This window comes from Sorex araneus, chromosome 4 (genome assembly GCF_027595985.1).
Source record: "Sorex araneus isolate mSorAra2 chromosome 4, mSorAra2.pri, whole genome shotgun sequence".
NCBI lineage: Eukaryota > Metazoa > Chordata > Mammalia > Eulipotyphla > Soricidae > Sorex > Sorex araneus.
Window position 1 is genome coordinate 109707189 of NC_073305.1, and position 14905 is coordinate 109722093.

The following is a 14905-nucleotide window of genomic DNA, read 5'->3' on the forward strand; positions in this document are numbered from 1 at the left end:
AGGAAAATGCCTTTCCATGTTATTTTCGCTCCATTTAACACAATGGGCAAAGGCAGAATTTAAAATTAGGGTCACACTATATTTTAACTGCAGGAAGATTAAAAATAATAGAAAATAATCAAAACTGCCATTAAAATTTTAAAAACCAGAAACATGCAAATTAAAAAATCTCACTCTACTTATCAAAATACTACCATAGTACTTTCTCATATACTATGGAATGTTTTAAATAATAAAATTAATTTAAAAAAATGGACATAGACCTAAATTTTGAGGTTCAGAAAAGCGTATATTAGCAAATAAACACAAACCTCAATTTTATCCAAATGAAATCCTGTTGTGAAATCAGGGGACTGTAAGTCTCTAGGACTACCTACTCCTGCATAGCTTCCTTCAGAATCTGATGTTAATAGTTCTGGAAGAGATTCCACAGAGTTGGTCTTATCACACTTAAATAATCCTAAAATACAAAGTTAAAAAATAAAAACACATGCATATTAAACACATATTATATTCAATGACAAAATAAAGCAAAAAGTTCCCATTTACCTATATTTAGGAATATTTAAATTACATTTGTTATAAACAAATTTTAACTTAACTAAAGAATACATTGATATGAAAAATATGAAATCAGTTCAAATCAGTTCAAGTGAAAACAGACATACTAGGTTTTATTCATTTCAATTACATGCCAACTTTGCAATATACTTAAAGGATTTGGGGCTACCAAAATGGCTCACACGTGAATGTGACTGTTGACACAAATTGCAGTGCTGTCGTCATAGGTTAATAGTGATTCAGAAATTTCTCATTCCCCACAAAAATAAAGATGGTAAAATTAAAAAACCCAGAATCTTAATATCGCTTTCTCTCTGCACAATAACCCAGAAATCATTTAGAAGGGGACTGATTCCAGTCTGAATGGGACACAGCCCATCTGTCTGGCTCTAAAACTGACCCATTAGACAAGCTTTATAGAAGTCAACTGCTACGCCTTCGAAGGCCTCTCCCATCCCACAGCTCGTAAAAAAAAAAAAAAAAAAAAAAAATTCTGTTAGGAGTTCACTTTAAAGCAAAATGTTGTTATTAAGTATAAACATACCAAGCAAACTAACTACATGTCCCTCTGCTCCATCTGGTATATAGGTTCATTAGCAGATTTAAGTCATTTCATATATAAACAGTAAAAAGTAAAGTGTGGCTTAGGTTCCAGTACTTAATTTCATGTATTTTAAGTTTAGTAGATTCTAAATAAAGTAGCAAAATAAAATAATACATTATATAGTCTATATTTAAAAGTTGTATAATTAAGGGACTGGAGAGATAGCACAGCAGGTAGGGCGTTTGCCTTGCACACAGCCAACCTGGGTTTGATTCCCAGCATCCCATATGGTCCCCCGAGCACCACCAGGAGTAATACCTGAGTACAGAGCCAGGAGTAACCCCTGAGCATTGCTGGGTGTGACCCAAAAAAGGCAAAAAAGAAAAAATAAAGTTATATAATTAAAAAATAAATAAAACTTTTTCTACATATTCAAATAGTCTCCTGAAAAGTAAATCACCTTGACAAGATATATGATATTCTTTAATTAAAAAAAAAGTCACAAAAAATTTTTGAAAATAATCTCAAACTATAATTTTAAATGTTTTTAGCATCAAATTTTCATCTAATAGTATATTTAATACTGCAGCACCGTCATCCCATTGCTCATCGATTTGATCGTGCAGGCACCAGTAACATCTCTATTGTGAGACTTTGGCACATTGAATACGACACGGGTAGCTTGCCAGGATACTCTCAATAGCTTGCTGGGCTCTCCGAGAGGGATGGAGGAATAGAAACCGGGCTGCCACATGCAAGGACAACTCCCTACTGCTGTGCTATTGCTCCAGTCCTTAATACTGTAATGTTGCCAAAAGTATACTGGAAATAAATCTAATGATTGAAAGATGACTAGTGATAATTTTTGAAAGATCAACACAAGTATTAAACCTTTGTATAGTCACGTGATGAAATTTGCCTCTACTCAAATTTTCTCCCAGATCAGTCTTCTTGGTTTCAAATCATTTAAATGTATAACGTTTTGATCATTAGCTGCTTTGACCACAGAAAGAGTGGCATAGCAGGGAAGATACAGAACCAGAATCAAGGAAACAAATGTTCTATCACTATCTTGAATTACTAACTTTTCTTAGTTTCCAAATTTAAAGGAACATAAATTAGTACATTACTACTATCTCTCCCGGCTCTCAAATCCTACAACTCTAATATATGTGCAAACAAGAACACTATTTAAAATAAACCAAACATCTGCTTTTGCCAGAAGTTTTAGGTGCTGGAAGAAAATCACTGGTTTCATGACTGTCTATTCATTTAACCATTTTTCCATCAATTCTCCACCTAGGCCTCCTTCCAAAGAACAGAAGTAATTACTACCATAAACAGAACACAAAAATCACAATTTTAATTTTTGAAAGGTTTTAAAAGTAACAGATGGAAACTGTCTTAGGGTGTTTTGTCAATTTATCTTTTATATCATCTGAAACAATTATTCTTGATATCTTTCCTTTCTTGGAGCTTTGAGAAATCTCCAAGCTCCTCATTTGTAGTATTCCATTAAACATAGAAAGAAACTTCCTTCTGTGCCATGAACAACAGCCAATTCTCCCATATAGAATACATTAATTGTGCACTTATATTATCAATGTTTCTTGCATAAGAATAATGAGTAGTAAAGTTCTGTACCAATCAATAAGCACACGTATTATTTCTGAAAGTCAAAACTAATCTCATGATTTTATTTTCATTTTATCTTGCAGTTTTATCTGAAGAGACTTACTACAAATTTACATGATATAACCTATAATTAGATGAATCAATAATGTGATTTAGTCTATAATACCACCTGACTGAACTTTAGAAAACAAAAAGTATAAAGGTGATAAAGGGCTAAAAAGACACTAATAATTAGCATCACTAACAATCTTGATGGAATACTGCACTTTTTTCCTAAAGGCTAAAAAAAAAAAAAGGCTATAAAAACTTTGGAAAAAAATAAAATCTGACTATAATACTACATAATATAAACTGCCTTAGGTATAATAATGGCGTTGAAGTTATAAAGGTACATGTGGATGTGTCTGTACTCTCAGAAATATTCAAAATTAAGTTCAGAAAACAGGATCCAGTATAAACTTTAACCTTTATTTTTTAAAAGACTCATATTATGTCTATATATAAAACTATAGTTACCTAATACAACAATAGTATCTCGTAACACTGCTATATACCTATCAATTACTGAATCTCCTTAATAGTAACTACATCATGTTTTGTCTATGTAACTATGTTTTCTAAAGCCAAACTGCCCCATACCACATGGATAGAATAGTCTTTCTAGGACCAGAGAGGTGATTCAGTGCACACCATTTGCCTTGTAGGTATGAGGCCCTGGGTTTGATTCCAGCATAGTGCAAATAAAACATATTTCACAAAGATGTCTCTAAAAAAATTTCTCTTTTCCAGACACACCTCTGCCTTAAAAATCCATCAATAATTACTCAACCTCTAGAATAAAATTCAAATTATATTTTGGCACAGTATAGCCTCTAAAATCTGACCCTTTCCTACCTATTTCTGCATAAACCTACATGGCTATCAACGCTGTACTGTACACACAGGAACCATGCATCCTTTCTGTCTGCTTCTAGCTTCTATGTTGCCCTCTTTACTAACTATATTGATCAGCCTCCTTTACTTGGCGACCTTCGCCTCATTCTTCAGTATTTACCACAGGATTTACTTTCTTCTAAGACATGTTCCCTAATAATCTCAAGACTTGTTTGAATGCTTCTTTCGTGCTCGAACAAACATCAGAGTACTTATCACAATTCTATCATTTGCTGCTTTAATGGTCCCAGTTGATGGCATATAACACATGTTATTATTTAACAGATGTTAAAAGAATTAGATAACTAATAGACATGAAAGATTAGATCAGAATATATATCCTAAAACACTTTTAACTAACCTGTGGATGGTGGGCTCTGAATAATATCTGAAAGATTATAACCTCCTGAACTATCTGAACGCTTACGGGGTTTCTTTTTTGCTTTTGCTTTTGCCTTCTTGAACATACTTTCACTAGAAAACAAGCAAATATTAAAAATAAGTTAGAGATGAAGCAGCAGAATTATTTATTTTAACCAACAGATGTAATATTTTGATCAAGATAAATGTATCAAGATGTATTGGAACAAATTACTATTGTTCTAACTAATATTCCCTTAAAGTTAGAAATATGATGGCAGAACTACAGGAAATTATTTTGAAAAGCAGCACATTATATATTCACATAGGAGCTATTGCAACTATAATTTTAAGCTAAAACAATAGGAAATAAATGTTTAAACAATTTCTGAGAATATGCAACACCCACATTTTAGTATTTTTAATCAGAAGGAGAACACTTATGAGAATAAAGATTGTTTTATGTTACCCTATTATATATGAATGAATACTATTGGTCTTATTACCAACTCACCTATAGTCATATAGGTCAGCTGTGAATATTATTTTGTAATAACTAGTATATGTCCAAATATTAATTTTATCATTAATTTTACTATAAGATGGTATAGACCTATGTCAGATATCTCTATTCCAAATTCTACCAAAATCTAGAAAAAGGGTTTGGGAAAAAAAAAAAGGTATAGAATCCCTTTGGAAGACCAGAAAGTTTTACTCTCTTATCAATAGAAGTAATTCTGTAACCAGATCCTAAATGAAGTTAAAAAAAAAAAAAATGGAGTGGGAGGTGGGAAGGGAGGAAACTGGAAATTCTAAGCAGGGCTTGTGATATGACTACCCCAAACTAGGAAGGTTATGTTGAATCTGCGAGATTGTTAAAGGGCTCCCAATGCTAATGACTCCTAGAATTTCAAGCAGCACTATTATCAACTGCCCAGCACTGAACTACCCAACCTGCCAAGTACTTCGAGGAGTGACCTGAGCCCCTTGAGCACTCTTAGGAGGGACACACCCATATAAATCATTACTGCTTAGCAGTCACTCCAAGTTTTGAAACTGCTGATACCCTCTTTCTGTTCTTGTACAATGGCTTTTATATTTCTTTACCATAATCTTATCAGTATTTAGGAAGTAAGATACATGTACTTATCCAATCCACATTTTAAATCTTAAACTATGTTGCCTTGATATTTAATTATAGAATAAATTCTATTACTCAAAGAGTCTATTATATTTACAATTATACATGTTCCCTTTATCCCAAAGTTAGAATGAATATAAACAGTTCTTATATCAAGTTTCTCATTTTTTTTCCTGCCAATGTCAACAAAAAATTATCACAAGTACGCAAGATTCATTTAGGAAAGTGGAAAAAAAGGAAAATGAAAAGAGGAAGGGAGAAAATACAGCTTACGAATAATTTTGCTCCATATTCATCTCTTCTTTGAAAAATATATCTCCATCTTCTTCCAAATAATTAATATCTGGTCCATCTGGATATGGTGTTATGACTCGCCTATCCATTGCTGGAATCTACAGAAAAAGATATTAATTTTCTCACTAAATCTATATGGACTTTTTATGGATTGGTATAATGCCCCAATTATTTTAATATGTAGTCGGACTAGCCATAAATATTTAGAATGCTGGGCCAGAGCAATAGTGCACTTGCCTTGCACTTGGTCAACTTGGGTTCAATCCCTGACATCCCATATGGTCCCCTGAAAACACTAGAAATGATTCCTTGGTGCAGAGCCATAAGTAACCCCTGAGCACTACAGGTGTGGCCAAAAAAGAAAACAAAAAGTATGAAATGCTGTCTAAATTATAAAGGAACAGAAGAATACTTTTATTAGATTTACCAGTTTATTCCATGACAAAAAGTCTTAAAAAAGCTCTAGTTTATTATAAAATACAAATTAATCCATTTCTTAAAGATCATCTGATTTCACGTTTTTATACTGTAGCACTGTTGTCCTGAAAATATCTGATTAATATAAAAAATGGAGACTTAAGTTTTCAGCAATCATTTATAAATTTAATTTTATAATTATAAATTTATACTTTAAAATGGTTATAAAATAACCATCATTTATAAACGAATTAAGTAGGTATAAATATCTTCAGGTATTTTTTGTCTTGCTTTATTTTGGAATCACACTGGATAGTGCTCAAGGGTAATTTTGGGTCAGTGCTTGGGGGTCAGTGCAGGCAGTGCTCAGGGGACCATCATTATTTTGTAATGGGGTTAGTTTTATTATTGTTGTTGTTGTTGCTGCTGTTCATGGAATTTGGAGATCAAACGCAGGTCTCTGCATAAACAAAGTATGCACTCACTCAGCATTTGAGCTAGGTCTCTAGCAAGTATTTTCAGTTTATCACACACTATCTATTAAGAAACCCTAGGTCCACATTAAAAAACATTTGGGGAATGGGGGCTTCCTCACTATTTGGACCTAGAGATGAGATGCTAGGCTGAGCCAGCAGTTCTTGGAAGGTCATGCAGTGCCAGGGATAAACTTGAGACCTCAAGAATGCAAGGTATGTACCACCAACCCCATATCATCATTTCTAAATGACCTTCATGTGTAGAATTCATTAGGAAATGTCTCCATAAATAAATACAACACAGAAGCCTAAGGGCTAAATGGCTTAGAAACCTGGCATACCCATGCCTGGCTTACAGGCATGAGGTCTTGAGTGAGCTCAACCTTTGGAACCATAATACGTGTTAGTGTAATCCTGATAAATTGATATTTGGGGGCTGGAGCGATAGCACAGAAGGTAGACTTGGGTTTGATTCCCAGCATCCCATATGGTCCACCAAGCACTGCCAGGAGTAATTCCTGAGTGCATGAACCAGGAATAAGCCCTGTGCATCGCCAGGTGGAACCCAAAAAGCAAAAAGAAAAATCCCTGAAATTTGAACCTGGCTGGTTTACTGCCTGTTCTCTTATGGCACCAGAGGCAATTTCCAATCACTCTGCAGACAGGGGTGTGTTGTAGGATAACATAGCCTCAGGTAGTTTAGGTTTATTGTTACTCCCGTTACAGTGCTCCCATTCCTCTGTGTTATTTGTAGCTTCTTTCTTAATGTTCTGTTGACTTATATATATTGTTTTTCTCTTCTCCTTGAGTCCTTTGCATAGCTTATTCAAAGCTATGTCTTTTTTGTATAGACATAAGAAGACAATATTATGCTTTTGTAACTTAGGATTTAATTGGCCTCGAATATTATTCCCTCCTGGGCATCTGCTTTTTTGACTTAAGCCTCAGTTGCCCTCAATTCCTAACACCCCAAAAGCAGGGTCCCGACGAGGGAGGGGACAGATCCAGGGCAAGCAGTGAATTATGTGCTACCCTGGCATCGAGATGGGCCTGGCCAAAGTGCCTAATTCTTAACTATAAGTTAAGAGCTTGATCATAGACAAATGCTGTCATGATCCAAAAGTAATGACGAGACTAGGACCCTGCTAGGGATAGGAAAGACTGATCTGGCCTGAACACTGTAGTCTGAGATCGAGATGGCCCCAGGAGAGCAATTTTATAAGCTTTAATGCATTTCTTATTGTGTCCATACAAAATGATTAATATTATGAATGCTTATATTGTTTGCTGGATAAGGAGAGGAGAAACACACTCATGGGACTCTGTCCTTGGGTGGATCCTCCTGCTGAAAGAGAATCAGTCCTAGGAGAAGCATCCCCTGAGGGAAAGGAACTTTACTCCTATTGATGGTGACCACACCTATGTGTAAGCCCCAACCCCCTCATGCGGGGAGATTTAACTAGGCTGTATGGGTTGGGGGGCCAGATCAAGAGATCCAGAGAGAGATCCAGAGCCCGGAGAGAAGCAGAGAGAGAGAATGAAATAAACTGACTGAGCAACCTGTTTGGCCTTCTTCCTTCCATCGCCTGCCCCTAACCGACAGCCACACACAGCGGTTCCAGGGCACTAAACTCGGGCTGTGAGACAGAGCCGCCCGGAGAGCCCGCAAGTGCACACGCCCCTCGGCGTGCCTTAAGTTTTTTACAGTGTGTGACCTTAGATGAGCACTGCAACTTGAAAATACATAAGCACCACTGTCAGAAAGTGCATCACAGTGATCCCTGATAAGCACAACTAAATGTGTATGACACCAAAACAAAGGAGCACAAGCTGCAGCAAGTGTGTATGCAAGCACCAAAGCTAGAGGAGGGCATTTCAATGGGCATTTCTACATGTGAAAGTACTAAGGTCAGGCATGGGTAGGACCCCCCCTGGTTACTGCCACATCATCTACAGTAACAATGAAGGGATGGAAAAAGAAAGAGGACATTTTAAAAAATAAATAAAATTAAGAATTAGTTTTAAAATTTTTTTCAGTTTTGGGGCCACACCTTGTAGCACTCAGGGTGTGGTTCTGTGCTCAGGAGACCATAAGTAGTGCTGGGAATCAAACCAGGGTCAATTCCATGCAAGGCCAGCATCTTAACCCCTGTTCTATTTGGCACAAAAAATTGTTTTTGTTTGTTTTGGGGTCACAGCTGGTTGTGCTGAGGCTTATTCCGCCTGGCTCTGCACTCAGGGATCTCTCTTGGCAGGCTTTGGAAACCACATGGAATGTCAGGGATCACAGTCAGCTTGGCTACGTACATGGCAACTGCCTTAACACTACCATCTCTCTGGCCCCTATGAAAAAAATTTTAAGTCTAACCTACTATATTGCTGAGGATATCATAGCCTGTCTTCAATGAAAAAAAAATACAAAAAAAAAGATAAAAAGTTATAAAAAAAAAAAAAAGAGAAAAAAATATAAGCCTTACACATCCAAAAGAACAAGAAAGAACAAGAGCAACTAGTATTGGCGTGGATGCAGGGAGAAAGGGAATCTCCTTTATTGTTGGTGGGAATGCCAAATAGCTTTTTCAGAAAACAGTATGGACATTCCTCTAGAAATTAGAAATTGAGCTTCCCTTTGAACCCTTTGGGGCCCCCAGGGTATATTCCTAGAAGCTTCTAGGAATATACCCTGGGGGGCCCAAACACACAGCAGAAACATTATATATATATATATAATATATATATTATACATATATTATATATTATATATATTATATATATATTACTATATATATATTACTATATATACTATATATTACTATATATATATATATATATAGTAAGACTAAATGCAGGGTCAGGAGGATTAGTCAATGGTTGTAAGCTTGCCACAAGAGTATCTGGGGAGGTGAAGGGCAGTTAAGATGAAGAAGGGACCAGTATGACAATGACAGTAATAGAAATGATCACTTTGGACAGGAACTGAGTGCTGAAAGTAGCTAACGCAATACACCTGATATCCTTTCAGTATCTGTACTGCAAACCAAAGCCCAAAAGGGGTGGGAGAGGGAGAGGGAGAGGGAGAGGGAGAGGGAGAGGAAGTGTGCGTGCGTGCGTGCGTGCGTGCGTGCGTGCGTGCGTGCGTGTGTGTGTGTGTGTATAAGGGGGGGAGTGGGATCGAGGGAGGGAGGGGAAAAGTGCCTGCAATAGAGGTAAGCAGTGGAGGGGAGAGGGAGAAGGAGAGAAACTGGAGACACTGGTAGTGGGAAATGTGCACTGGTGGAGGGATGGGTGGTGGAACAGTCTGACTGAAACCCAATCATGAACAACCCACCATGAACAACTTTATCTCACTGTGATTTAATTTTTTAAAAAAGCCAATAAAAACTATTCAGAAGAAAAAAAAAAACAAGTCTTACCATTTTTCGGTAAAACACAGAAAGATCCTTTAAAACTTCATCACTTAAAACATCAAGAGACCTAAAATATAAAACAAAATTCTACGTTAGGAGTCTTTTAACTTAAACCTGTCAATATTTTCAGAAACGTTCACATTTCATGATGCTTAGTAATATTTTTTAAGCATTAATGAATCAGCTGTTAAATACTCATTTGGTAAGCTTGCACAGTATATTTCATATAAATAGGGAACACACTAAGAACAAAGAAACCTCAAACAATCTTACATCTCAGTTCTTTGTATGTATAATGTTAATATACAATTAACATTACTATCAAAAACTTGAAAAACCCTTGGCAATTCACTTCTCTGGGCTACAGTATCTTTATGGTCAGATTAGTTGTATCTGAAGTAGATTTCAAGGAATTCTAGTTCCAAAAAATAGTACTTATATTTTAAGCAAATTTTACATTCTAAAATACATTTTAAACTAATGCAGAATACTCAGAATTTTTTGGGGGGAGACAAACCCTGCTGTGCTCAGGGCTTCCTCCTGGCTCTGTGCTCAAGGATTACTCCTTTTGGTGTACTGGAGACCATCTGTGGTGCAGGGGATCAAACCCAGGTCAGCTCAGTGGAAGGCAAACAGCCTTATCCAATGTGCTAGTTTAGCTTCTCTGTTCCTTGGATACTCAAATCTATATAAACCAGTATAGCTGAGTAAAAATTTAAATTGAATTAACCTGTGGTGTTACATCTATTCTGGTTCAGTCCTTTTTTTAGAAAATAGGTCTGAGTTCAAAAATCGTGGGTGCTGGGCACGTGTTCAGTGGCCATGAGCAGCCTTCCCATCCTGGCGGACACAAGAAGGAGGGAACAGGGCCACCAAACTGTTTAGTGATCAGTCCCTGTTTATTCCGATCTCTATCCCCATTCCAGACTCACACTTCCCATCCAGTTTCACCCTTCTCCATTCCTATCTTCCAGCATTATTTAAGAGCAAAAACTTCAAAGGTTCAGATAGCATTTAAATATGTGAGTAAGCACCATCAACATATGCAAAGCCCTTTCTTATAGGGAAGACAAAATCCCATCCTGATAAGAGATTCCCCCATGGGCAGAATTTCATGTAAGGACATACATATTTCTCTTTTTTTTAGTCCAAATCCATTTAAACAGTCATTTTAAATATAATTATATTTCTAGTCATTTTGTACGGACACAGTAAGAGATAACATTAAACTTAAAAGGTGGCTCTCCTAGGGACATCTCACTATATATCCAGACTATAGCCCTCAAGCCAGATTAGTTCTCCCTAACCCCACAGGGTCCTTATCCAGTTATTTCTTTTGGGGTCATAACAGTGTCTGACCATGACTATGCTCTTAACTTACAAGTTTTATGGTGCTTGGCCTGTTCATTTATGATGTCAAAGCAGCTTACAGCGTAAAGAGACCAGACATCATATAAACAAAAAAGACCATCTAATTTTTTAAGCCATCTGCTGTCACTTAAATTTCACCAAAGAAATACCAAAATAAATACAGAAATCCATAAGTAATAAATTTTATGCTTTTTAAATTTAATTAAATACTGACTTAATATGTAATACAGACACAGAACAGACTAATTAGGAAGAAAAAAACATATTAAAAATATATTTGTGGGGGCTGGAAAGCTAGCACAGCGGGTAGGGCATTTGCCTTGCACGTGTCCAACCGGGGTTCGATTCCCAGCATCCCATATGGTCCCCAGAGATGGCCGGGAGTAATTCCTGAGTGCAGAGCCAGGAGTAACCCCTGTGGATCGCTGGGTGTGACCCAAAAAGCAAAATATATTTGTTAAAGTACTACTTTAACTACAGTGCAAGATTCACTGAAGGACATTTTTGTAAACTTTTTTTCATAATTATATTTTCATTTTCTGCAAATTATTCACACTTAAAGATGACACTGATGGTGACTGGTGTTAAAACTTTCTATGCCTGGGGCTGGAGTGATGGCACAGTGGGTAGGGCGTCTGCCTTCATGAAGACGACCCAGGTTCAATTCCCAGTATCCCATATGGTCCCCTGAACACTGCCAAGAGTAATTCCTGAGTGCAGAGCCAGGAGTAACCCCTGTGCATTGCTGAGTGTGGCCCAAAAAGTAAAAAAACAAAACAAAAAAAACCTTTCTATGCCTGCGACTCAACGAGGAGTAACTGTAAATCACAGTGCCTTAATAAAAAATTAATACAGAAAATTAACTAAAACAGATGCATGAACACTGTAGCACTGTTTTCCTGTTGTTCATGGATTTGCTCAAGCGGGCACCAGTAATGTCTCCATTGTGAGACTCGTTACTGTTTTTGGCATATCGAATCGCCACGGGTAGCTTGCCAGGCTATGTTGTGAGGGCAGGATACTCTCGATAGCTTGCCAGTTCTCCGAGAGGGACAGAGGAAGTGAACTCAGGTCGGCCATGTGAAAGACAAAGGCTCTACTGCTATGCTAGCACACCAGCCCAAAAATAGCTGCACAAAATATACATAATTGCTTTGTCAACAAACTATAAGCATAAGCGCTAGTTTTTTAAACTGTGAGTTGCCACCCTGCATGAGGTTATATAACTTTAAAAATTTTGCTTTAATATGTATTTCCTTGGACTGGAGTGATAGCATAGGGGTAAAGTATTTGCTTTGCATGCGGCTGACCTGGTTCAATTTCTCCGCCCCTCTGGGAGAGCCCAGCAAGCTACCAAGAGTATCCCGCCCACACGGCAGAGCCTAGCAAGCTACCCGGGGTGTAATCATTATGCCAAAAACAGTAACAAGTCTCACAATAGAGATGTTACTGGTGCCCGTTCGAGCAAATCGATGAACAACAGGATGACAGTGCTACAGTGATATATTTCCTTAACAGGGAGCCAGCTCAAAGGAATGAACACATGCTTGCATGCTGGAGCCCAGTTTCAATACCTGCCAGCATGGTCTTCTAAGCACCATTGAGCACTTGGGAGTAACCCTTGAGTACCACTGGATGTGACCCAAAACAATAACAAAAGTTGCCATTTATGGCTATGAGACTCTTAAAATAAATAAATACTGCTCTTTATGACTTTATGATTATCAGTAAATATTTGATCTGTATATCTATTATATATATATATGTATGTATGTATGTATTTCTGCAGGGTTACATACAAATTTCTTGGCTAAAAAGCATTTGCAATTATAAAGTTTAATCCTTATGGGTGTATGACCCCAACCTACCTTGCTTCAAGTAAAGCTGACATATTCAGTCCCATAAACTGTAAACAAGACAATTTCAACTGGTCAGCATTATACATTGCAGCAAATTCCAGGAGCATAGCAGCATTCTTAAGAGTAACTACAAAGGAAAAAAAGTACAAAGTGAAATAAAATCCAAATTCAATAGTACATTTATATACCATTTCTCAAGTTGTCAGGATGGTTACTTAGATCGAATAAGGAAAACCGGGAAAAAAAATTTTAACTACAGCATATAAAGAACCTATTTTCCATTCTGATATGCCAAAGTCATTTTAAGCAACTGCTTGCAAGAAAAATAAATATACATATAAAACCTGTAAGCAAAAGAAAATACATGAAGTTTAATACAATATGACCAAAGGAACACATAAAAATCTAACACCTAACGCTTTCAATTAGTTTAGTTTAGTTTGTTGTTTGGAGCCACACCTGGCAGTACTCAGGGCATACTCCTGGCTCTGCACTCTGGAGTCACTTCTGATGATACTCAGGGAACCATATGGGATGCCAGGGATCACTCCCAGCGTAAGCTATGTGCAAGGCAAGCACCCTACGTCCTGTACTCTTGCTCCAGTCCAAGAATATCTTGCATTTCCATTTCCATGGAGAACTTTCCATTTCATTTATAAATAAACTTAAGAAAAAAAAGCTAAGAGTAAGAGAAGTTGACAAAATCATTTTATATTGCATAATTTATGTGGGTGTAGGAGATGCAATGCACAGCATGGCTATAGCTAATACTGTATTGTATATTTTAAAATTGCTAGGAGAATAGATCTTAAAAGATCTCATCTCAGTTACAGTGAGTCAAAAAAAAAAGTAAAGGAAATATGATCCACATTGCCAAGATCTTATCAGGTTTTTTTTGTTTGTTTGTTTGTTTGAGGAACAACAGTTGTCTTGGATCAAACCCAGTGATGCTCAGGAGACTACAATGATGCAAGGATTAAACCAAGTTCTGTACATGCATCATCCCTGTACTGTATCTCCAAGATCCTTCCGTTTTATCAGCTCAAATAGATAAAATAACAAAAAGGAACTCAGGGTTTCAAAGTTGAGTGCTCAGAAGCATAGTTATACAATTTCTCAAATAAAGAACAGAAAAAAAAAAAGAGTTCAAAATAAAAATAAGATGTTTCGGTCAGGTATATTAGTATATCAGAGAATAGTTACATAAATATTTCAGTCAATAGTTGGAAACAGGTAGGTAAAATAATTATAGACAAGACAGACCAGTGCCAGTGTAAAAACGTCTGTTCTCAAACTTTCATACTTGATTTTTCACGAATCATGAAATCACGAAATCCCCGTTAATTGTCGATTATTCGAGCGGGCTCAGTAACCTCTCCATTTGTCCTTTCCCTGAGATCTTAGAAGTCTCTCTCTGCTCGGCCCTCTCAATGATGTCACACTGGAGGCTCTTTCAGGGTCAGGGGAATGGGATCCAGCTTACTACTGGATTTAGCATATGAATACAACATGGGAAGCTTGCAAGGCTGTCCCATGTGGGCAGGAAACTCTCAGAAGCTTGCCAGTTTCTCCCAGAGGGCGAAGTAGGATACAAGATACCGCTTCTGGGAGCTTGCTTTTAAGTCTCTGGGCGCTGACCGTTGATGGACTTACACACACCCGGGTTCCTCTGCCGGCAACCCCATGCGCGAGGCCCGTCCGAATGTGCGGAGAGGGGCCCCGAGCATAGCTGCAGCTAGGTTCCAGTGGTCCTCGGCCGCTGGGTGGGGAGGGAAGCTGAAGCCCATTTCCTCCGAGGGGCCCCGGGGAAGACAGCCAGGTGTGCGGGCAAGATTTTTCAAAATAAACTATATATCTTTGCTATTTAGGCTTTTAATATATCTCAACAAAAACTAATATATTTTAAT

The 14905-nt window shown here is 37.2% G+C and overlaps 1 protein-coding gene across 5 annotated transcripts in view; it reads right to left on the reverse strand.

The window, feature by feature from the left end:
- IBTK (inhibitor of Bruton tyrosine kinase) overlaps nt 1–14905 on the reverse strand; it is a 78426-nt gene that overhangs the window by 24650 nt on the left and 38871 nt on the right. For 3 of the 5 annotated variants that reach the window (XM_055136407.1, XM_055136406.1, XM_055136405.1), the window contains exons 18-22: nt 13008–13125; nt 9775–9835; nt 5448–5566; nt 4035–4147; nt 312–460 (exon numbers count right to left, since the gene is read on the reverse strand). In XM_055136407.1, the coding sequence (XP_054992382.1) occupies nt 312–460; nt 4035–4147; nt 5448–5566; nt 9775–9835; nt 13008–13125 (560 nt within the window). The remainder of the gene's footprint in view (nt 1–311; nt 461–4034; nt 4148–5447; nt 5567–9774; nt 9836–13007; nt 13126–14905) is intronic. The other 2 variants (XM_055136409.1, XM_055136408.1) reach the window with 1 other exon arrangement.